We start from the raw sequence: 24732 nt of genomic DNA, 5'->3' as shown, positions 1-24732 counted from the left end.
TCTCCCAGGCTCACGACATCCAGCTCCTCAGAACAAGAGTGTCGCTGCACCTGTGCTTCAGCGCGAGCAGAAGAAACCGCAGTGCGTGCTTCTGGTTCGCGAACTGAAGGGTGAGATCTAGCGGGTAAAGGCAGAGATAGTAGCCTGACAAGCCAGACCCACATCAAGATGTTTGGTCTGGAAACTCACCATAGACAGGGCTCAATCCGAGGGGTGGGATAAACGGTTGTCTTTCAAACTCCCTCTGCACGCGATAGGATAGCGCTACACCAACCAGAGCAACGAAGGTGAAACAGAGCTTGTTGATAGATTAAACATTCACCGTATCCGGTCGGCTAAACTCCGAACACATCTTCCCTTTTTAAGAATGACTTCAGTGCCGTTCTTTGTTCTTTTCTCAGAGAAAAGCTTAACTCCAAGTCTTCCAGAGTCGCGGTCAAAGCTGATTCGAAAGACCGCCGTTCGCCAGTTTCTGTGTTTACTAGAAGCGCAAACGCAACTCGGCCGTCGTCATTATGGCCCCGCCCACCGACTCTATACATGACGTGATTGGCCCGTCCAGATTGTGAGGAATACAGCTCAGAAGGGTATTGAGAGTTCCTAGACGACACTTGCGGGCAGATTAAATTTGCTGCCGGTAGGGTGCGTCTAGATTTCTAGGCTACAGAGATAGGGGATCACCCGTCTCTAGCCCCGCCGCCAGATCCATCTGCGAACCCCAGGAAAAAAGCCTTCGCTGTGCCTCAGCAGCAGCGGGACCCGCCCCCTGGGGAACACGAGCATAAGCACCCTCCTCAAAGAGTGCTTGGCGGGACGGGAGAGTTCTCATTGCCAGCCTCTCACAATGCACACAGGCAGCCGCCTCGAGAGCCGCTTGGGCATGCTACAGGCACAGGCACATTACACAAAGCGTGTGTGTATCTCCACCCATAATGAAAGGAGGGCAATTATTTTTTTGAATTTTGAATTTTTTTTTTCATGTTATGATATGTCCTCTGTAATTAACTCCAGGACTCCCAACCCCCAACCCCCAAGTAAAAAAAAAAAAAAAAATTAAAAAAAGATTAATCCCATGAATGATCTGTATGTTCATATACAGCACTTTCTGAACAATATAAAAAACGTTTACTTAACTTTGACACATTGAACCAAAAAACAAAACAAAAAAGGCCATGTCATATCAACCACCCATATATATAGCGTACATTTTAATATTTTTTAGTTTCAGATTGAGGTATTACCAGATCATTTTGACATTTTGAAACTGAAATAAGACAGTAGCTACAGGAAATGAAAAAAAGCATGTTTCTCTTAATGTAGTCTCATTTTGCGCTTCCTTTTTGTGAGCTTTGCAGAATGATTTCCTTTGTAATTGGCTACCTCATAAATAACAGGTTCTAACGAAGACTCGTCTTGTTTATCTCACGGGCGATCAGTTTGTTTTCCGTGGAATTCTGGTGCGCCGTGAGCGCACGTTTGTTAGGAACAGCAGAGAAGCACGTTCGCGAGGGGAGCAGTGGGGGCGGGCGGGAGTCAGTGGAACAGCAGAACTGTTGCGTGTGTTCCAGGCATACTGTAAGGTTCCTGGAAAGTTCGATACGCCCTGTTATTGCTTTGGCGAATGGGGAAGTTTATGGTGGTACACGATTATTTGCACCTTTTAAACTCCTCGTGTGGGCATTATATGCTTTTGTGACTTGAGTGGTAACAACCTAGATTGGGTTTCTGTTATTTTTACTTTGCGGACGAGGCAACGACCTGTCATTCACCGTCAAAAGGTATGAAAAACTTAAAACTTCGACTATATTTTGTGAGGAATCCTTTTTTTTACCATTTATCTTGTTACATAGGCTACTCTATATATTATTATTGTTTGAAGATGTATGATATCATATGTGTGCTTTTTATAGGACGTACAGGATGTTTTCCACATTTTTTCTTTGTCAGATCATCCTCGCACTCATCTGCCAAACACTTTGTTACGGTAAATGTTTCTTTCGCTAAGAATGTGCTTTTGCTCTAGTTCAGTATAATATCCCCATGTATATCTGCTGTGTTGGGTGACCGGATAAACCCTACATTATATGGACAAAATATTCCACAAGATGGCAATATCTGAAATCCTTGTTAGCATTTTTTGCTCCCATGAGGAAAAATCATGATATTTTTTTTTTGAAAATGTAAATGTAAACCTGCGTATGTGTCATGAGCGCTAAAAACACAACGTAGCCTACGTGTATGTGTGTGTGTGTGTCAGTCACAGTTGTGTCAATTGTTTTGCTCTATACACTTTTTTAATGTCAGTGCCTTCCTCTTCAGCTCATAGGCCCTACATTATATTTCTAGAATTTATTCATTGAGTCATTATTTAAAACACATTGATGCCAAACTGATGTGGATGTTTTATAAAAAAGTAAACGAACATGCTAATTCAGATAACATAAGTTCTACTACATTTTACGTTAATGCTTGTTTTTTTAATTATTTTTATCAATTATTTTTGTCATCATGCCAAAGTTCTACTTTGGTCCTTTGTGATTTCTGTTCTCTTAATTTCCTCTCTTTCCTTTCATCTGTAAAATCTCTTTAGAACCAACAAATGAGGACTTTAAGTGTTTCAATGACTATGAGACAGAAATGAAGTGCAGTTTCATGTCTGACAGCCTCATGAATTGCACAGAATACAAACTCAACATCACACATCCTGAATTAGATACGTAAGTATTATTATTATTATTATTATTATTGTTATTATTCAGTTTCTCTATAACTAAAAGTATTTACTGTTCATTTAACTATCAATGACACAATTAACTCTTACAATGCAGGTTTAAAAAATATACTTGCTTCTTTGAGGGAAGTCATCACAGTGCCAATTGTGAATGCAAATGTAAAGTCCAAGGGTTTGTTGCAACAGAGATATTTTCTACTACACTTCTGAAAGGAACACGTGTTTTATTTAACAAAACATTTGAGACAAGACATTTCAGTGAGTATAATTGTTGTCTTTATGTTTATGTTAAACTTTTCTATTACTTGTACAATTTCTATAATTAAAAAAAAAAAATGTGTTTGTTATACGGCCTTATCTGACACACTTACAACTGTATTTTCTGCAGTAAAACCAAAAACTCCAGTCCTATCAGTGAAGAAGACTGAAAATGGAAATTTTTATGTAACTTGGGATAACAAGTATGAGACAATAGGAAACATTTTTGCAAAAAGTTTGGAAATAAATCTGACCTATAGGATTGAAGGAGGACATAAAAATGTAAGGACGGTGATATATGATTTATAGTGCATGCATATTCACACATCCTTATGTATCATAAATAAATTAAAGAAAAACATTGTCCATACAGATTTCCAAAAAGGTACCAAACTCCCAGGGATTTTATGATATTTTGGGCACACATCTCCAGCCAAACACCAACTACATTCTGACAGCAACAATGAGCACGAGCTATAACAACCACAAGATACTGAGTGATGAGAGCGCACCAGTTGAGTTCACCACCTGTAAGTCTATGTTTTGTTCTCACTGTGCGTGTGTTTTAATGCTCTTTAATAATCCTGATCATCTGTATTTGCTCCACAGCCTCATCTCTACATGAATTAGTCAAAACGGTGGTTCCAGCTCTGTGTGTTGGTTTAATCATCATCATTTGTACTATCTTCTTCTTCGTTTTGAGGTGAGTTCACTGTTTTGTGTCTTGCCATCTTTCTACACTTCACATTTTTTAAATGAATTTGTGCACTTTACTTCCTCATTGCAGGATGAAGATGAATTGGTGGGACAAAATCTCCAAGCCCAAAATAGATCAGTCTAATCTTGGAGAAGAGAAGGTGGGAGAAAGATACGCAATTTGTTTAGTTAAATATATATATTTTTTTTCTTGAAATAGTTATCTATAAGCTCAACCCCTTATTTATTTTTGTTTAATAGGGTCATATTTTGCCTCCTTCCATTTTGAACTTCTCACCAATCCATGTAGAGATAACAAAACTGGACTTTGAGGAGGAAAAGAAGTTGTACGTTTTCCAAAAACTTCAGAAACGAATTACAGAGCATTGTTGTAATTCTGATTAATAATGCCTTAAACATGTTTGTCTCTACAGGAATTCGGTGTCATCTATAGATACAAACAATGAGAAAAGTTCTCACAGTGTTGAGTCAGCGGCAGGCGATTATGGCCAGGCTGGCTTTGATTCTGGTAGCGACAAAGAGAATCGCAGTGAGATCAACGTCTCATCACGTGTCAATCATGCCCTTGATGAGGATTTCAAATCCTTTTTTGCCAACAACACAGCCAGCAATAAGGGCACTACGATGGTAGTCAAGAGTGTTGATATCAGTTCCTCAAGAGAACGCAACCGTGCAAACCGAGATTCGGGAAACTGCTCTGGCTCATCGGTTTTCAGCAACATGTCGTATATGGAATCGGCCACTGATGATTCTTCATTCCTGGAGCAGCTGAGCTGTGATCATTCTTGTCAATCCAACAAGAAGGATGTTTTTAGCTTTGAAGACTTTTCTATGAGCGCTGATATCAGCAAAAACCAGTTTAACTTTCCCACTAGTGATGCTATGGAAGACGGTTATCGGTGCTTCAACAGTGTTGTGAACCAGGGAAATGATCCAGATGCAGATGCTTGCTTAAACCTTTTAAATGATGTTGATGCTGATGAAAAATTCATTGTGAAAAATCTCATCGCTAGTAGAAATCCACTTTATCCTTCTTTGTCGGTTCACGATGGCAGCATCACACCAAGTGATGATGGATATCAGGCTTTTGAAGGCTTAACAAAGAGCACAGAAGGACAGTGGAGCACGAGCATCAAAACCGAACAAGCACTTAATGAATGTGGAGCGCTGAAATTCCCCCACAGCACCGGCCAAGATCCCACACCATCAGAGCAGCCAAGTTTGAGGACCACTTCTTTGCATTTCTCGCCTTTTATTCAAATAGACATGTCTTATCAGTCAGTGTAGCTTGCTCTTCACAACTGAAACATTGAATTATTTTTGTATGTAACCTCTACAGTTATAAAAAAATATGACCAATAAGATCTATGCAAATGTTCAGTGTTTGTGACCCAAGACGTTGAATTTAGGTTTGAGTGTTTCTAAGTGTAGATTTTGAACAGTGCCTTAAATGCTCAAAGAGGTCATGCTTTCTTATTTTTTTTACATTTATTTTTTCTTATTTTCTTATTCTTTCTTATTGTACACAATTACACAAACAATGTCAAATGTGACACACATTTGCAAATGCAAATTGTAAAGGCATAATAACAAGGCCAAGATTGCACTTATCATTCTGTGTTGTTGAAACAAACGAGATGTATTTGCTTATTCATCTTTACAGTTGTAACGAATCATTTCTTTGAAAGTATCACCATATTAGGAAGCTAGGTCTAATAACTAAATGTTTGCGTAACATTTTGGGTTTCATAATTTCAACAATAAGGCACTGTGCCTTAAATACTCTACGATGTCACATATTACTTTTCTGGCCATTTTTGTATTCTGTTATTTGACATTTGCTCATTTTAATTTTCAGACATTTCTAAACATATTTTATGTCTGTGAAAGAACTTGTATTTTTCTTGTGTGCATTGTTTTTTTCTCTTCTACAAAACAATACATTCTGTATATATGATACATTTAGATGTAGATGACACTGTTATGTTTTTGTTTCTTCATTTTCAACAGGAAAAGAGTTAGGACAGTAGGCTACCTATGCTGTCAAACTAAATATAGAAACATGCCTAAAACGTTTCATTATTTTTCTATTAAGTCTATAAGTCTATTCTGCCTACACCATGGTTTTCACAAACTAAAGTATTCTTAACTTTCTCAATAAGAGCAATGTTGATACATACTTCTACTTGATCATAGACTTATTGTTTATACTGCTCTAAATAAAACCACAGAATTGTAAAACAGTCTGAGTATTGCAGTCTTTCAGTGAGGAATTTGAACTGGATTTGACAAGGCCTTTGTTTTATCCTACCCATGTGTGAACCAGGAAGTTAGCTTACTTTCGTTTTTTCCATAGAAAGCACGTCATACACCTAAGTGCATGTCGAGACATTCACACATTCTAATGTCTGTTTCATTGAAGTATGTCTAAACCAAAGCCAGCATTGTTTCCTTAAGGCTGTAGGCGTAATCTAATAAAACGCAGTATTAAAAGAATGAAAGCTAAAGTTCCAGAGGTATGTAACTATTGAAAGTTGTCTTTATAGGAAATGCTGTACACATTTTGCACGTTTAATTATTAAATAGTTCTTTTCAAGCTAAAACTGTATATTAGGCTAGTCATTTGGACAATTGCAGCGCCATCTGCTGGTAATTATGCATATTTTATGACACGTGAAATGCCATATAACAGAAGGTGTATAGGCTTCGAAGTCATCAATAACAAACTAATATAAGTAGTCATATTAGTTTACTGTGCGTTTACGTGAAGTTTAAAAACTCGCTCATCTTCCACACGATCAACTGATATTAAAATCGCTTCATGGTACAAATTAGCCTTGGTTTTATAGTAAGCATATGGGATAGTGGAGACATAACGCGTTTTCCCCCTCACATCTTACAGAAAACAATAATATATGATAAGCTTAGGTGTTAGAAGGATATACAGTACATTCTCAAAAAGCGCCCTAGAGAGAATCGTGTGCTTTAACTAGAGCAAATAAATAAGTCCTTTTTGCACAGGAATGCATCAGTGTCACGGTAACATTTCTGTACAATAATTCAAAATCCTAAAGATAAAGCTAGAACATTCAAACATTTTAAAGAAATGTATTGCCTATTTTCTGTCGTGTCATTTTCTGATTAATATTCATATTACTCATAATTGCCTTTACACTTTTCCATTTATTTAAAATATTGGTTGCTGCCACTTAGCCATTAGCATTCTCAAAACTTTGGCTAACGTTAAGGTTCTCTCAAAATTATGAACAAAGGTTCTAAGAACGTTCAGCGTGTTATCAGGTCATTAATAATGTTCTCACAACGTAAGCACAAAAATGCTTTTCTACATTGTTAATTATACATTTTCCTGAAAGGTTTTATTTAGACAGCCTTTGTTTTGTTTTGTCTTAGTTTTTTTTTTTATTAGTTTTTTTTTTTTTTGTTTCAAAACGTTCATAGAACTAAAAGTCTCATCCACACTTAAATGTATTGTCTACATAATTTGCAAGTCAGTGTTGTCCTCTGTAGGTTTGAAATCATAAAATGGCTCGAACACATCCAGTGAGCTATCCAGTCATCATAGATCAGTGATCTAATTTCGTTTGGTACTCATTTATTTAGCTCTCCATATTTGCAGTCGTTCTTTGTCAGATTGTTGTGGCTCACATCATGTTTTTCTGTCCAGTGTTCTAGTTCCCTTTCGAGAGAGGTTCCTCGTATTGCGTATGGGAAAAACTAATTTTCTCGAGAATGTGAAGCAAAACTTTATTAATAAAGGTATCTATGTAAAGCGCAGTGCAGCTGCACTGCCATAGCCCGGCGCGAGGAGCGCTCTGATATGCCAGGCCGCGGTAACTGCTGGAACCTATGGTGAGGCGGCTGAGAGGAGTGAAACAATGGGCAGACGCAGTCCTCACGCTTCCTCTTCTCTCGTTCCATCGCGCTAAGAACCGCCGTGGACAGAGAATACTAAAGTAAGTTAGACGAGCGAGCTCGGGCTGCTGGGTACGTCAAGAACATTTTAGCTGCAGCGCCCCTTCGGCAGCGCGAGTTTTCTGACTAGAGCGCGACTTACGTCATAGCACACTCTCACTGTCAGAGCATAAGGGCATCGGAAAATGGCTGCCAAGCTAAGCCTTTTTTCACTCTATCACTTCCAGTCCCCTTTATTCAGGCAGCTGGAAAGGTTTTTACACTGTAGACAAAGTGTCCACTACACAGTATGCATCCCTACATAAGCGCTGTTAATTCAGCCCCACAAAATCACAAATAAATCCCGCCTCAGCCGGATTACACCATATAAAGTCAACTAGCCTTATTGCAGTCAACTAGCCTGTGGTCAAACACGCTTGTCTGCACGCGCGCTTTCAGTCTAGACTAGAGCATAACGGCATTGTGGAATGGCTCACATACCACCCGCACTTCCTTACATTCTCCCAGTTCCCTTAAGTTAACTGACTGGAGATTAAATATTGCAGTCAACAATGTGCTACTGCACATTGTTTACAAATAAACACAGAAGAGCTTTTCTATGTAGAAAATGTGCCCACTTTACAGTCTGCACTCCTGCACCCAAGCACTTTTCACAAAGCCCACTCTCGCACACACAATATAAATGTGAGGCGTGTGCCCACTGCAAAGCCTGCCCCGCCAAAACCTAACACTATCCCCACAGTGTTACAAGCAGTGTTACAGCACAACCGGGTTAACAGGCCCCTATTACTAAGCGGCCAGCCCCCGAATCTAATTCAACCCCTAGCTTCACGAGCCCAGGCCTGGCAGGCCATTCCTGGTATATAATATTGGGTGTTGAACATATAAAACGAGGTTCTCTCTACAGTTTTGCTCGCAGACCCCCGCGATTCAAGCCGTGGTCGAGCCCTCAGTAAGAAGCAGTGTCAGTCACGTGCTTCTCGCTGAGGCGTTAAAACTGTTAAAGGAGAGAGCGGTGGAAACGGTGCACCCGATGCTAGCGAGTCAGGTTTTTACTGTCGCTAATTCCTCATCCCGAAAATGGATGGCGGTCTCAGGCCCATTTTCCAGACATCTGAACAAAGCACTTATGACACGCTCATTTCAAGATGCTGACGGTGAAACAAATCCTCGTGCACATTCGCCCCGGGGATTGGGTTTTCAGAATATATATAAAAAAAAATACTTTAACGTTACGATAGCCCCCCCACTACAGGCCATTCTTGAGATTCGCCTTCGAGGGGCAGGCCTATCAGTACAGTCACTGTCATAGACTCATTTTCATTTCATTTATTCCAGGCAATGGCACAAAAAGTACAAGGTAGACAAATTATAATTTAAGTCATATCGTGCAAGGAAAACAAAAAACAAACAAATAAGAAGAATATAAAGAATATAAAGTAGACTCAACGAGTGTCTTACGGCATAAGAACCACCACGTCTTGATAACGTACATTAAAATCGCTAGGGCAGCCGAGATCAGACTCTCTTCACTGCATGGCTAAGCATCTTCTTTTATGGGCAGAGCACAATCTGAGCTCCCTAAGGGCGACTCACGTGCCAGGTATTCTGAACCAGGGTCCGGACATGTTATCCAGAGGACCCATGCCCCCAGGGGGATGGTCCCTTGACCCGCAAACGAGTCAGCTCGCACAGCACACGCTGCCCAATATTTTTCTGCCAACGCAGGGACGCCCTGGCCCATGTTGGCCCAGACTCCCTCTATATGCTCCCTCCGATCGCGATGCAGCTGCAAGCCTGTGCTTTTTAATAGCCCCATTTTGGAAGAACCGCACATGGTTCTCCGAACACATTCAGCTGTCAGACACAGCCCCATGGCCCATTCTGCTGAGGAAATACCTCCTTACGCCAGCGAAAGGGAAGATCTGGCATCCCAGTCCCGAGCTGTGGGCCCTCCATGTATGGCCCATCAACAGTATCCGGGAACCTCTCTGACAAGTTATGAACACTATTTCGGAAGCTAGAGCCCCCGCTATCTGGCAGCTCTGCTTTGAAGTGGTCAGTGGTTTTCTAACTAGTGTGCTACGTGAAACATCGACGCACACTCATGCGAACTGGCGAAACTGCTTGCTTTCTCCAAAAGCTAATGGACGCGGGTCGTTCCCCCTCCATGCTCAAAGTATATGTCTCCGCCATAGCAGCTAGCCACGCTCCGATCGCGGCACATTCACTAGGGAAAAGTGATCTTATTGTATGTTTTCTTAAAGGGGCCAGGAGATTCAACCCGCCTTGCCCCTTCCTCAGTCCCTATTTGGGAGCTCGTTGTGGTTTTAAAAGCTGTGAAAGGTTCCCCCTCCTAACCACTTCAGACCACGAGCTTGAAGCACGTATCACTCAAAACTGCTTTTCTGCTGGCTGTGGCCTCGGTTAAGCGAGTGGGTGGCTTACCTGCACTCTCCGTGAGCCCTTCCTGTCTTGAGTTTGGGTCCAGCAACTTCAAGGTTGTGCTCAAACCGAGGCATGGTTTATGCTCAAAGTGCTATCAACCCCTTCAGTATGCAGGTCTTTACACTGCTTCCTTTACCCGCGTCTCAGAGAGAATAAGACGCGAACCTATTCTGCCCAGTCAGAGCATTGAGATTGTATCTAGAGCGCTCCGCCCCCTTCAGGCAGTCGGATCAGCTATTCATTGCTTCGGTGGCCGCACTAGAGTTTGTGCTGTCATGAAACTCACACTGGATAGTGGATGCAATTCCACTAGCATATAGGTCTAGAACCTAACCTGTCCTACAGGCATTAAAGCCCACTCCACTAGAGGCATGGCTTTGTCTTGGGCTCGGTCATGTGGCACTTCCATGGAAGATATTTGTGCGGTGACAGGCTAGGCCTCTCCGCCCACTTTTATCAGATTCTACCATTTGGAGGTCCCAGCTTTACAAGCAGTGCTTTTCTCCGTTTAGGGCTCTATCTGCAGCCCTGGCAACACGATTGCTTATTGCGTTCCGCTTATACACAATCGTTCATAGCACCATTACACTCCGCCTTAGATCCGACTATGTCCGGTCAGGTTTTCAAACGAACCGACTCTTCCGGTTCTTTTATTCTCCTTTGAAGCCCGCCTGTGTCGGTCTCTCTTAAGGTTTTTTGACTTTCCCTCATTCAGTTGGGGATTTTGGGTCAGTCAGCACACACGGGTTTTACATTGTGTTCCCATACGCAATACGAGGAACCTCTTTCGAAAGGGAACGTACTCGGTTACTTTCGTAACCTCGGTTCCCTAAGAGAGAGGGAACGAGTATTGCGTTCCGTGCCGTGTTCGTGCTTCTCAGGTGTTGCTTCAGTCGATTTTAAAACCTGACACCTATGGTGAATCAGGGTCTTATATAGCCTCCTGTATGCAAATTTAAGCCCCCTTTTTCGGCGGTCTCTCTGGAGCGCCCCCATTGGTTCACTCCTCTCAGCCGCCTCACCATAGGTTCCTGCAGTTCCTGCGGGCTATGGCCGTGCAGCTGCACTGCGCTTTACATAGATACCTTTATTAATAAAGTTTTGCTTTACATTCTCGATAAAAGGAGTTTTTCCCATACGCAATACTCGTTCCCTCTCTCTCAGGGAACCGAGGTTACGAAAGTAACCGAGTACATTTCTGTTCCTGTGTTTGCCACTCGTTCATGTTTGGATTACTTGATGTAATCTCTGTTCCTGGATTTCTCTCTGATTCAACTTGTCCATTGCAGTCAGATCCACAATGCCAGTTATGGCCTAATGGTTACACCAGTAGTCTTCTAAATAATCTTTAATCATTAGTTGTGGCCTTATGTGATTAGAGAGTCAAACTGATAACCCGAAGGTTGCAGATTTGTTTCTAAATAATGCCAGGAAATGATTGAAGTTGCCTTGAGTTAGGTGTGTGTGTGTGTGTGTGTGTGTGTGTGTGTGTGTGTGTGTGTGTGTGTGTGTGTGTGTGTGTGTGTTTACTACTCACTGCTCCTAATGTGTGTGCACTAACTTGGAAGGGTTAAATGCAGAAGAGAAATTCTAAGTATGGGTAACCATACTTGGCCACCACTTCACTTTCACTTTTCAATGTCCACTTTCCAAGTTATCGCTCTGAGTGTGTTTATGTTGTCAAAATCTCTATTTGATTAGCTTGGATCCGGTTATTTCCCATGACAGGTCATTATTATTACCTGTTATTATTAACTGTTACTATTATTAATGTTAAGTGTTCAAACTGCAACCCAGAGAAAAAATATAGACACATATGAATTTTCTTACAAATAAGACTATACAAATTAAAGGAGTACTTCAGGACTGGGAAGATAAATCTGTATTTAAACTGGGTCATTGATGTAGTAGAAATGTGAAATTATTTTTTAATTTAGTGCTTTCTAGACTGAGAAAATACAGAAAACATATTTTTGTCTCATGGGTACGAAAGACAACAATTCCCAGAATGCTTCGCTGCCCTACGAGGCCACTCCCAAAGCCACCACTACTAGATAACTGAATCACTGATCACTGCACTGCGATTGCATTCATTTTCATAAAATCAGTGCAGTTAGAAAACAGACACTACAATTAAAAACTGAACGTGTCTGTTTAATATGTGATTTAGCCGCTGAAGGAGTCTCACAGCCCAAAACGCTGCAGGAGTCAGATTACATTGACAGTCATGGAGGAGCTTGTGATGATAGCTGAGGTAAACGCGTTCGCTGCATAGATTCACAGTGCGTGTTCAGTCTGGCGCGTTTTCAGTTCATGCCTTTGAAAGCTTAACTTTTATAGGAATTAGTTTGAGAAGTTGAAAGACTTACTTTCCTTTTCTTTGCTGGTCAAACCATTTCCATGAATGCCTGAGGCTGCAGCTGCGAGCTGAGTGCTGTGTGTGATCTCCATCCCTCACGTGCGAGTTGAAAACATGTGGAAATGGCTCCCTCTGCTGGCTGTAGTCTTTAGCCTTTGGCCAACAATTCCTCCGATGGTGCAAATTGACGATATTTGCATCATGGGAGGAATTTTTCCAGAAATAAAATGCATAAATATCTTGTCTCAGGGGGATATGAGGAGGGGAAGCACAATCATTCGAATATAATCCAGGGTTTTGATACCAAGCCATATGCTAATTGCTGAAGTAACCCTTTAATATGCCTTACGAAAACTTTTCTACTAAGTTTTTTCTACTAATAATACAAACAAATGTATATCATTGTAGTTAAACTATCGTAATCACAAATTAAACGTGGGTTTGCTTCACTAACCATAGTTTAACCACTGTAAACTTATGTAATCTATCTGCCAATAAAGCATGCTTACTACACATTCGTATTTAGTACACTTTTATTTATTCACCTACTTATTAACAGTGCTGTGCAGTAATTTATTGCATGTATGGCTAATGTGGGTTAAGCAATCAGATTCCAAAAATTAAGCAGGCCTGCATATAATTACATTCAATTCAATTTTAAAATACTCGTAATCAGACTAAATGTTCTCACAATGGCAGTAAAGTATTCATAGTTTACTGCCATAATATCTATAAAGCTTACTGCTTACATTCAGAAGGTCTTCCTGGTTTGTGGGATTACACACACAGACCAGCCGTCATGTGCCGATCACTGAAAACATCACGCAGCATTTGATCAGTGGATATACAGAAATAATTTAATTTTTAAGATTTTTCTCAAAATTGCAACACTGTATATCTAACCAGCGCCTGATGAAAACATTAATTATTTTTTTGAATTATCACTCTGTGATTCACTTTATCATTACTGTCATTGGAAGGCGTTTGTCTTTCAGACACATTCAAATGTAAAAAACGCAATGCTGGAATACAAACTTTTTTTGTCAGCTGAACCTCTTTGATCTTATATATAATTTTTAAATGAGTGCCCCCTTTGATTTTAAAGGGGTGATGAATTGAGAAATCAACTTTCCCTTGAGCTTTTGATATTAAAAGGTCATGGTAATATAAGAATATCCTGTAAGTTTCAGAGCTAAAAATGTCCTTGTTAGTCAAAGAAAAGCTTTTATAAACAACAGGCCTAGAAAACGATCGCGTTTGCATCTTGACGTCATTGACTGACCGCCTCTCCAGAAAAATAAGCAAGTGTAGTTCAGTAGCCCCGCCCACCGACTCATGGAGCTGTTCCTATCTAGCCAGCAGTAAACATGCCGAAGAAGATAGCAAAATATTACGCTATTCCTGGTTGTGGAAGAACACAATCACTGCATGAGCTTCCTTCGGATCATAATATTAGGAATGTGTGGTTCCAGCTGATATGGGGAAGACATTGGTGTTCACTTCATTTCACTGCAGAATCGTGTGTAAACAAATCTCAGGTGGCACTGTATATGTAGACATTTGAGATTAAAACACAACACTGTTTCATCTATATTGCATCTGACAGGAGGAATGGTGCAACACTAGCCTGACATGGTCATACTCAATTCTAGTCCGAATACGAATCTGATTCCAGCAAACACACAACGTTGACATAGCGTACACAACATTCTAACAACGTTGACACAACATGGCCAAAAGGTTTCTATAACTACGTTGTGTGGTAAAGGTTGTTACGGCGATGTCACAACGTTGACATTGAACGACCGTCCAGGGCCATTGCTTAACATTGTGCCAAGGTATCTGGACCTCCACTGGACGACTCGTCACTGCCCTGAAGTGCGAATATCAGCCTTTTAAATTTCAACTGACCGTTGAACCGGCGTCTCATTCTTCAACGAGTAGGCTAACATTAATTACTTGATACGCGGATACATGAGTATTGCTTTTAATTGACCCCACCTGATACGTAAATATTCAAACAAGCTACAATTTCCGTGTCTATGTGGCATTCATTTGTTCTTTCTACAAACTACAAAAAAATAAACGGACAAATCATCTTATTATTCACGGAATTGCGATCATGTGTATTACAGTACTATAATAGTAACGCTATTTCTTTTAACATAACCAGATTTACTCAGATCCTTACCATTAAGAAAGTGTTCAACATCTTGTCAGGTAAACTACACATTTTTTTTATTGTCTAACTTGCCTGGTTTCAGACCCATACCTGCCCACTGGTTTCTGGACTTGGATTTCTCCTTTGGATTTGTTAATGTTTCCTTTACTGATTCCGGTTACCAATCTAATCACCCTGGTTTGGACTAATAGTTGGCGGGTTTTGTTGTAACATGCGCTGGAATAAACGATCTTTGCCGCGGTGTTGTAAAAAAAAAAAAAAAAGAAGAATTTAAGGATACACAGTTACTTACCAACACTCATCATTTCAGAGAGAAATAGTGAAGGTGAATGCATATACAAACAAGCTCTCCGTTAAGGTATTTTGAACAAATTCAATCCAAGGCAAGTGCCTTTGATGACGTGTATGATTACATACAATTTCATTGGTCCGACCAGTGTCTGTTCAGGCATAATTACTCCTCTATTGATCAAGTCCTGACCGAACTGCTCGAGCTCAAATGTTGTGGGTGGGGATGAGTTCGGCTGGCATCCAGGCTAGTGCAACACACTTATGCGAGTAAAACATGTTTTTTTATATGTAATATTATTGCATTGTTATAGATTGTTTTGCTTATGTGTATGTGTCTAAAAAAGCATACCTTTTGCATGCTGGACTTAGACATGTATGGGCAAGGCCTCACAAACCCAACGTCCCTGGGCTGTGTTTTCCAGACGGGCTACCAAAACAGAAGCCCGTCGGCAGGCCTATGAATCTCGTAATGTTCCTTTCTCTCTTGACTTGACATTTGAAGGACACGCTCGCACATGTGTGTGTGTGCGCGGTTTGCGCTTATATTTACATTTACATTTACATTTAATCATTTAGCAGACGCTTTTATCCAAAGCGACTTACAAAAAAGGGGAGAGTAATAGAAGCAACGAAACAGACAATGCCAACAACCTGTAAGAGCTGTAAGAAATCTCAGTTAATTAGCACAGTACACATTTTGTTTTTGTTTTTTAATAGACATCTACAACAAAAACTCACGTATGCAAAATACAGAACACTGGATATTATAGCTATGATAACAACCCATTAGGACTAAGGCTGTTGCCCCAGCTGTTGTCGTTAATGCAGATTCAGTGGCCCAATGGGTTGGTTTTGTATGGCATTCTAGCTAAACGCGCAGCAATAGCCATCTACAACAAAAACTCACGTACGCAAAAAATTGTATTTTCACTGGATTTTGATAGTTATGATAACTATGTAACATACCCGCCTGAAGGCACAAATCCGGATGAGAGACGTAGATATGATCCAGGAGTGTGCGCTTTTTTTGGTCATTACTGTGGTGATCAGTAAGTGCTATTCTGTATTGGTCAAGTGCAATTGGAAAAGATGTGTCTTAAGATGTTTTTTAAAAATGGCTACAGACTCGGCAGCACGAATTGAAATCGGCAGGTCATTCCACCAGATGGGAACGGTCCAGGAAAATGTCCTTGAGAGCGATTTCATGCCTCTTTGGGATGGAACCACGAGGCGCCGCTCACTCGCAGAACGCAAGCTTCTGGAGGGTGTGTAAGTCTGAACAAGTGAGTTTAGGTATATTGGTGCAGCGCCGGTGGTTTGATATTGAAGGATCGTGCTTTGATTAATACAAAAATAATAGTCCAATCGCGATCGGATATAATAATCAATCGCGGGTGGATGAGAAATAAATCATTGTGTTTGTTTGATAAAGATGTACTTGAATAATTCTGGTTGCTGCTTTCAAAACAACCCCTCCCTCATGTGAACTGAACTGACAGGGCCATAGATATGACAGGAGCTGAAGCTCATTAAATATGCAGTGTTTACTTCCAAGTCTACATTGCTTCATGCCCATCAAACCCATAGACAGTAAAAGAAATGGACAGAGCGTTCCCATAGACTTCAACAGCAAAAAGAGAGGTCAATTAGAGGCACTCACTTCCTGATGGCTGAGCGAACTGAGCAGGCTCAGACTGAGCTTGACGACGTAGATGTGACGTGAGCCTCCTGTCTCACAGTTGTAGGTCTTCTAGTAGTTGTGGAACGTGAAATCTGAATCACGTTGTTTAAATGTTTTGTCCCGTTGCTTTTGGCTCACTATGGGCTTCTCCCCATTCTTCTCCCTTGACTTTATCAGACTTTATGTCTCCACGTCCCCCTGACTGTCCTCCTATGGGTGGAACGCTTTCCGAGTGCTAGATTACCCCCTTGATCAAACCCAGCGTTTTGGAGAGAGCCTCAAAACAAGTGTAGAAAATAGCCTATTACTTATTAGTTATGATGTTTTTGAATGTAAAAACCACACGATCATCATTAGTTGACCTCAGACAACAGTATATAGGGTGATATCAGGTAAAATGGGCACTTTATGGTTTGGGGGTCCTACCCCTTCTGGAATTTGAAGCCAATGACTGCAAAGGATTTCAAACTGTTGTCATAACTGTACTTGACAAGTAACAGGTGATTTAATTGGTTTATGGTTGCTATGTTCGGCGGGGCAATGATTCAAATCAAGACTGCACCAGAAAGTGTGTGTGTGTGTGTGTGTGTGTGTGTGTGTGTGTGTGTGTGTGTGTGTGTGTGTGTGTGTGTGTGTGTGTGTATATATATATTTTTTTTTTTTCTAGCCTGGTGGGGACTTCAACCTGAATGAACACAGACTCATGGGGACTCCTGTCACTGTTGGGACCTAAATTGAGTACATTGAGCTTATAAAGCTTATAAATCATACAGAATGAGTTCTTTTGGAAATGTAAAAATGCAGAAAGTTTTGTGTGATGGGTAGGTTTAGGGGTAGGGTCAGTGTAGGGGGATATAATATTGTTTGAACAGTATAAAAACCATTACGTCTATGGTGAGTCCCCAAAAAGATATCTGTGTATGTGGCCTGGTAAACCCTACGATATGGGGACAAAATGTCCCCACAAAGATGGCAATATCCGAAATCCTTGTCCTTGTGGGGACATATTTTGGTCCCCATGAGGAAAACATCTTATAAATCACACTAAGTAGTGTTTTTTGAAAATGTAAAAATGCAGAATATTTCCTATGATGGGTAGGTTTAGGGGTAGGGGCTGTGTGTGTGTGTGTGTGTGTGTGTGTGTGTGTGTGTGTGTGTGTGTGTGTGTGTGTGTGTGTGTGTGTGTGTGTGTGTGTGTGTGTGTGTGTGTGTGTGTGTGTGTGTGAGAGAGAGAGAGATGGGTAGGTTTAGGGATAGAGGCTTTTATTATACATTATTATACATATTATACAGATTATACATCATTATACATCATAACAACCATTATGCCTATGGAAAGTCCCCATAAAACTTGGAAACACAATGTGTGTGTATGTCCGTACATACACACGCACACACACACTCGCACACTGACCACTACGCACATGCACAGGACTCTCACACACACACTAACCTTAGTTCATTGATCTATGCTGTTCCAGAATTGACTTTTTTTAATTGCACAATTGAATAAGTGGGTTTGCACCCAAAATGTGTTTTTTTAATGGCACACATGAATATGTTTTTTTTTTTAATGCAGTTGAAATGTCATGTGGCTGTTTAAGCAATTGTGTTTTAAAATTAAAATGGACGATAAATTAATATTTCCCTTTGCAGTTTGACTGGCCCATTTTACCTGAAACTGTTCATGCAAAAAAAGTTGGCACAGCTGATGTTTCAATAACTGTTGGGCCTTAATGATTATATTTTAGTACATAATTTCAACACAAAAGTATTAGAAACAGTCATTATTAATCATAAAAACACATGGAAAAGGCATATATGGTATTGTATTATTGTCCTATGCGATTTACCAAAAAGTTCCAATTTACCTGATATCACATAGTAAAACATTTATAATTTTTGAACATTGACCTTTTTCTAATGGTTTCTCAATGGAATTCTTAATAGAATAGAATAGAATAGAATAGAATAGAATAGAATAGAATAGAATAGAATAGAATAGAATAGAATAGAATAGCCTATATAAAAATAAATAAAAAAACAGTTAATGACACCTTTAAATTAACAAGTTAGGTCAATATAAATTATCAATAATAATAAATAATACAATTGTTCACTGTTCTCTGATGTCAGTTGGTCACATGACATGCAGGTAAACAAAAATCTATTTTTTAGTAAATGTTTTAATATTTATTTTAATAATTGTTTTGTGACTTAAATACTTAATAGCTTTTCATTAAACTCACAAACCCCCGCAGTGCCATCAGGAAACCCCCGTCGTAATCGGATGGGAAAACTTACCGGTAATTTCATTACAATGGAATGTAATTTGGAAAACGTATAATCTGCCAAATAATCTGACAGCAACCCACCCAGCACTGCTTACTAATTAACTAACTGCATTAATGAATAACAGGAACGAAATATAATACACTAAACACGGGCGGAGCACCCAAAAAAAAAAAAAAAAAAAAAAAGGAAGAGTGAAGAGTGAAACTAGTAGGCTACTGAGTGTTTTTGTTCAGTAAAGCTCAGTCCGCCATGTAGTCAAAATCCATGATGCAGTTGCGATTAGGAAAGTATATTGAAACTATAATGCGTAAGGTTTCTGGCGATTTTATGTTCGTGAGTGAAACCGCGTGTTAGTCAACTTTCTTAGTCTACCTTAGTTTACTTTGCAACGTAGGCTACGGGGCAACAGCCTACTGTTCAAAGAGACAGGCAGGCTAGGTATGAAGCGTAACACTGTACACAGGCTGTTTTTCGAAAGATAATATGTTTTTTGCGATTTAAACATTTTCTCTTGCAAGACTGAACATGTAAGAGAAGACAGTGTTTTGTACAGGACGGACACAATGTTTTCCACAGTTCTTCTCCTCCTCACACTGCTTTGCCAGACACTTTGTTATGGTAAGCTATGTTTTGTGTAAAACTTGTATAAACCTTAGTCTAATTCTAAAACGCGTGTACTTGTCCAGTAATCTTTGTAAGAACCAGTTTGAGTTTTAGACCATATGCGGGTGACAGTGAGTCGTGTCCTCACTTTCTGACCGTCTCTTTAAAGGGTAAAAGTGGTTGGATTGGATAAACCTAGCCTCACAAAGATAGCCATATACAAACTCGTGTTTTGTCACTAGCACTCTGAAAACAACTTCTACTTTGGTAATTTGGGATAGTGATTTCACTTCTTCTATTCTCCATCACTTAAAACACTCTAGAATCTACAAAGGAGGACTTTGAGTGTTTCAATGACTATGAGACAGAAATGAAGTGCAGCTTCATGTCTGACAGCCTCATGAATTGCTCTGGATACAAACTCAACATCACACATCCTGTATTAGATACGTAAGTAGGCTATTATTATTATTATTATTATTATTATTATTATTATTATTATTATTCACTTTCTCTATAACTAAATGTATTTACTGTTCATTTAGTAATCAATGACTCAATTAACTCTTGTATTCCAGGTTTTATACATATACTTGCTTCTTTGAGGGAAGTCATCACAGTGCCAATTGTGAATGCAAATTTAAAGTTCAAGGGTTTGTTGCAACAGAGATATTCTCTACTACACTTCTGAAAGGAACACATGTTTTATTTAGCAAAACTTTCATGACAATGGACTTCAGTGAGTATAGTTGTTGTCTTTATTTTCATGTTAAGCTTTTTCAGTTCTGAATTAAAACGGTAAGTTTTATCTGACCATATAAGGTGCTTACAACTGTGATTTTCATTTTCTGTAGTCAAACCAAAAACTCCAGTCTTATCAGTGCAGAAGACTAAAAATGGAAATGTTAATGTAACATGGGATAACAAGTATGAGAAAGGAAATTATAGAGGAAGATATTTTGCCGAAAGTTTGGAAATAAATCTGACCTATAGGATTGAAGGAGGACATAAAAATGTAAGGACGATGATATATGATTTATAGTGCATGCATATTCACACATCCTTATGTATCATAAATAAATTAAAGAAAAACATTGTCCATACAGATTTCCAAAAAGGTACCAAACTCCCAGGGATTTTATGATATTGTGGGCACACATCTCCAGCCAAACACCAACTACATTCTGACAGCAACAATGAGCACGAGCTATAACAACCACAAGATACTGAGTGATGAGAGCGCACCAGTTGAGTTCACCACCTGTAAGTCTATGTTTTGTTCTCACTGTGCGTGTGTTTTAATGCTCTTTAATAATCCTGATCATCTGTATTTGCTCCACAGCCTCATCTCTACATGAATTAGTCAAAACGGTGGTTCCAGCTCTGTGTGTTGGTTTAATCATCATCATTTGTACTATCTTCTTCTTCGTTTTGAGGTGAGTTCACTGTTTTGTGTCTCGCCATCTTTCTACACTTCACATTTTTTAAATGAATTTGTGCACTTTACTTCCTCATTGCAGGATGAAGATGAATTGGTGGGACAAAATCTCCAAGCCCAAAATAGTTGTCAATCTTGGAAAAGAGAAGGTGGGAGAAAGACATGCAGTTTGTTAAGTTAAATATATATATTTATATTGAAATATTTATCTATAAGCTCAACCCCTTACTTATTTATTTTTGTTTAATAGGGTCATATTTTGCCTCCTTCCATGATGAACTTCTCCCCAACCCATGTAGAGATAACAAAACTGGACTTTGAGAAGGAAAAGAAGTTGTACGTTTTTCCAAAAACTTTAGAAACGAATTACAGACTAGCATTGTTCTAATTCTGATTAATAATGCCTTAATGTTTGTCTCTACAGGAATTTGGTGTCATCTATAGATACAAACAATGAGAAAAGTTCTCACAGTGTTGAGTCAGCGGCAGGCGATTATGGCCAGGCTGGCTTTGATTCTGGTAGCGACAAAGAGAATCGCAGTGAGATCAACGTCTCATCACGTATCAAACATGCCCTTGATGAGGATTTCAAATCCTTTTTTGCCAACAACACAGCCAGCAATAAGGGCACTACGATGGTAGTCAAGAGTGTTGATATCAGTTCCTCAAGAGAACGCAACCGTGCAAACCGAGATTCGGGAAACTACTCTGGCTCATTGGCTTTGTATTTGGAGTGCTCCAACAGTGTTGTGAACCAAGGAAATGATGTTGATGATGATGGAAAGTTAATCTTGAAAAATCCACTTAATCCTGGTCTGTTGGTTCATGATGGCAGCATCGCACCAAGTGATGATGGATATCAGGCTTTTGAAGGCTTAACAAAGAGCACAGAAGGACAGTGGAGCACGAGCATCAAAACCGAACAAGCACTTAATGAATGTGGAGCGCTGAAATTCCCCCACAGCACCGGCCAAGATCCAACACCATCAGAGCAGCCAAGTTTGAGGACCACTTCTTTGCATTTCTCGCCTTTTATTCAAATAGACATGTCTTATCAGTCAGTGTAGCTGCGCTCTACATAACTGAAATATTATGTAATTTTTTATTTGCTCCACATGAATCTATGACCAGTAATAGCTATCTTTCATTTCCAATTATTTGTTTATTCAATTAGACATTCAACAATAAGAGGTTGCATAGATTGATAAATGCTTGAAGAGGTCATGTATTAACATTTTGACATGATTCTATATTTAATTTTCTTAGTCATTTAGTACCATTTGATAATGTACATTTTACATGTATTGTTATATTTTTGTCTATAATTTTTTTTTTTTCTACAAAAACAAAAATACATTTAGATTTAGATGTGGATGACTCATTTGTTATAAACGCCCCCAGCCCCACTTAACATATTTTTTATTAGCATTAATAAACTCTGGGATATCAGGTGCATCAAAACTTCAGTTAATGTAAGGGAAAAAAAGTATTGGACATACCAAAATAAATAATTGTACCTACATTTATTATGTGGGGGGGTTCATCTTCACAATTCTATTTTTTAGGCAGAGATTTAATAAAGAGTGTGCATAAGTCTTCATGTTATGAAGATGTAGCAATATTTACTAAATTATGAGCATTTACACTAAATAAGTAAATAATAAAAATATTTATACATAATATAACATACAACAATGGTCAGTGAATATGCCAAAGTAAACATAAGTAAATAAACAAACAAACATGAACATATTTACTTTATTGAAATGTGTTAAAAACATAAAATAGGTCAAAAATGTTAGAATGTTTTTGTTGAGTGTCAATTAACAACTTTACACTTGTTTTTACACTTGACTTTGACACAGAGACACTTTCAATGACTGTATATCTGCAGTCTAATGAAATGTAGGTTTGTGATTGGCTAGTAGTGTATAGTACAAATGTAAAAAGACATGATACATCCAAAGATGCCTATGACCATTTTGTGAAAGCTTTTTGACACATTAAAAACTTCAAATGCAGCCTGAACTGCATTACACCTGTAAAGACAACATACAGCTAATACTGACAAACACATTATGGGAAACACAGTGTGATGTTACTTGACAGCAATCTTAACAGCCTTCTAAAGCACGCATAACAAGGTGTGTGCTTGTGTGATCTTCAGCATTTTATTCACTGTAAAATGTAATGTTAAACTTGCTTTACTCATCATTATTATTATTATAGGCAATTAAATCATAAAGGAGTCAGATTTACTGGACTGGTTCCAAAACCAGGTCTCATATAAATGTATACCTAGTCAGTCATTACTTCATAAGCACAATATTAGTTTACAACAAACAGCACCTTTGGTTGTATGAAGACATATAATCAAGAAGACTTTTGTGTTCATGACCTTTGTGTAGTGTCTTGTTTAAACCGGTTCTGTCTGTCTTGTGAAAGTTTTATCAGGTTAGATCACATAACTATGGGTAATACTTTCATTATCTGAACCCACTTGCCTGGTATGGTTTAACGACTGCACAGTTCAAGTTAAAAAGTTTCACAATAAAAAACATTGAATGTATATACAGTTTAAAATCATTTTAGAGAAGAAATCTGAAAGCAGATTGACATGTAATTAGAGTATTCAAAGCTATACAAAAAAAGTTCACACCCCTGAGAGAAATGCGTTATTTACACTGTTGACACAACTCCTCTTTGTGGCATTTCAATTCCTATATATATATATATATATATATATATATATATATATATATATATATATATATATATATATATATATATATATATATATATATACAGTCTTGTAGTCTTGTTCAAAATAATAGCAGTACAATGTGACTAACCAGAATAATCAAGGTTTTTAGTATATTTTTTATTGCTACGTGGCAAACAAGTTACCAGGAGGTTCAGTAGATTGTCAGAAAACAAATGAGACCCAGCATTCATGATATGCACGCTCTTAAGGCTGTGCAATTGGGCAATTAGTTGAAAGGGGTGTGTTCAAAAAAATAGCAGTGTCTACCTTTGACTGTACAAACTCAAAACTATTTTGTACAAACATTTTTTTTTTCTGGGATTTAGCAATCCTGTGAATCACTAAACTAATATTTAGTTGTATGACCACAGTTTTTTAAAACTGCTTGACATCTGTGTGGCATGGAGTCAACCAACTTGTGGCACCTCTCAGCTGTTATTCCACTCCATGATTCTTTAACAACATTCCACAATTCATTCACATTTCTTGGTTTTGCTTCAGAAACAGCATTTTTGATATCACCCCACAAGTTCTCAATTGGATTAAGGTCTGGAGATTGGGCTGGCCACTCCATAACATTAATTTTGTTGGTTTGGAACCAAGACTTTGCCCGTTTACTAGTGTGTTTTGGTCATTGTCTTGTTGAAACAACCGTTTCAAGGGCATATCCTCTTCAGCATAGGGCAACATGACCTCTTCAAGTATTTTAACATATGCAAACTGATCCATGATCCCTGGTATGCGATAAATAGGCCCAACACCATAGTAGGAGAAACATGCCCATATCATGATGCTTGCACCTCCATGCTTCACTGTCTTCACTGTGTACTGTGGCTTGAATTCAGAGTTTGGGGGTCGTCTCCCAAACTGCCTGTGGCCCTTGGACCCAAAAAGAACAATTTTACTCTCATCAGTCCACAAAATGTTCCTCCATTTCTCTTTAGGCCAGTTGATGTGTTCTTTGGCAAATTGTAACCTCTTCTGCACATGCCTTTTTTTTAACAGAGGGACTTTGCGGGGGATTCTTGAAAA

The 24732-nt window shown here is 39.0% G+C and overlaps 1 protein-coding gene across 3 annotated transcripts; it reads left to right on the top strand.

The window, feature by feature from the left end:
- Positions 1 to 1508: 1508 nt before the first annotated feature.
- LOC137043987 (uncharacterized) lies at positions 1509 to 23505 on the top strand. 3 transcript variants are annotated; one of them, XM_067420571.1, is made up of 10 exons: positions 1509 to 1778; positions 1911 to 1984; positions 2591 to 2717; positions 2829 to 2989; positions 3120 to 3271; positions 3363 to 3519; positions 3599 to 3692; positions 3777 to 3846; positions 3947 to 4032; positions 21361 to 23505. In XM_067420571.1, exons 2-10 carry the CDS (start codon positions 1921 to 1923, stop codon positions 22001 to 22003), a joined length of 1554 nt encoding a protein of 517 aa, XP_067276672.1. In that variant the 5' UTR covers positions 1509 to 1778; positions 1911 to 1920; the 3' UTR covers positions 22004 to 23505. The 3 variants fall into 3 exon arrangements, with proteins under 3 accessions (XP_067276672.1, XP_067276671.1, XP_067276673.1); XM_067420570.1 differs by lacking the exon at positions 21361 to 23505 and adding an exon at positions 4120 to 5032 and having other exon boundaries at positions 1510 to 1778; XM_067420572.1 differs by lacking the exons at positions 1509 to 1778; positions 1911 to 1984; positions 2591 to 2717; ... (4 more) ...; positions 3777 to 3846; positions 3947 to 4032 and adding exons at positions 19085 to 19513; positions 19822 to 19948; positions 20077 to 20237; ... (3 more) ...; positions 21019 to 21085; positions 21187 to 21272.
- Positions 23506 to 24732: the final 1227 nt, after the last annotated feature.

This window comes from Pseudorasbora parva, chromosome 2 (genome assembly GCF_024679245.1).
Source record: "Pseudorasbora parva isolate DD20220531a chromosome 2, ASM2467924v1, whole genome shotgun sequence".
Taxonomy (NCBI): domain Eukaryota; kingdom Metazoa; phylum Chordata; class Actinopteri; order Cypriniformes; family Gobionidae; genus Pseudorasbora; species Pseudorasbora parva.
The sequence above is the reverse complement of the archived record's forward strand: the minus strand, read 5'-3'. Positions and strand labels throughout refer to the sequence as shown.

Excerpts from the sequence above, each read along its gene's own strand:
- LOC137043987 (XM_067420570.1), top strand. The coding sequence starts at position 1,921 with ATGTTTTCCACATTTTTTCTTTGTCAGATCATCCTCGCACTCATCTGC. Across the intron at positions 2,718-2,828 it reads ACACATCCTGAATTAGATAC|GTTTAAAAAATATACTTGCT; the intron begins GTAAGTATTATT and ends CTTACAATGCAG. Across the intron at positions 4,033-4,119 it reads TTTGAGGAGGAAAAGAAGTT|GAATTCGGTGTCATCTATAG; the intron begins GTACGTTTTCCA and ends TTGTCTCTACAG.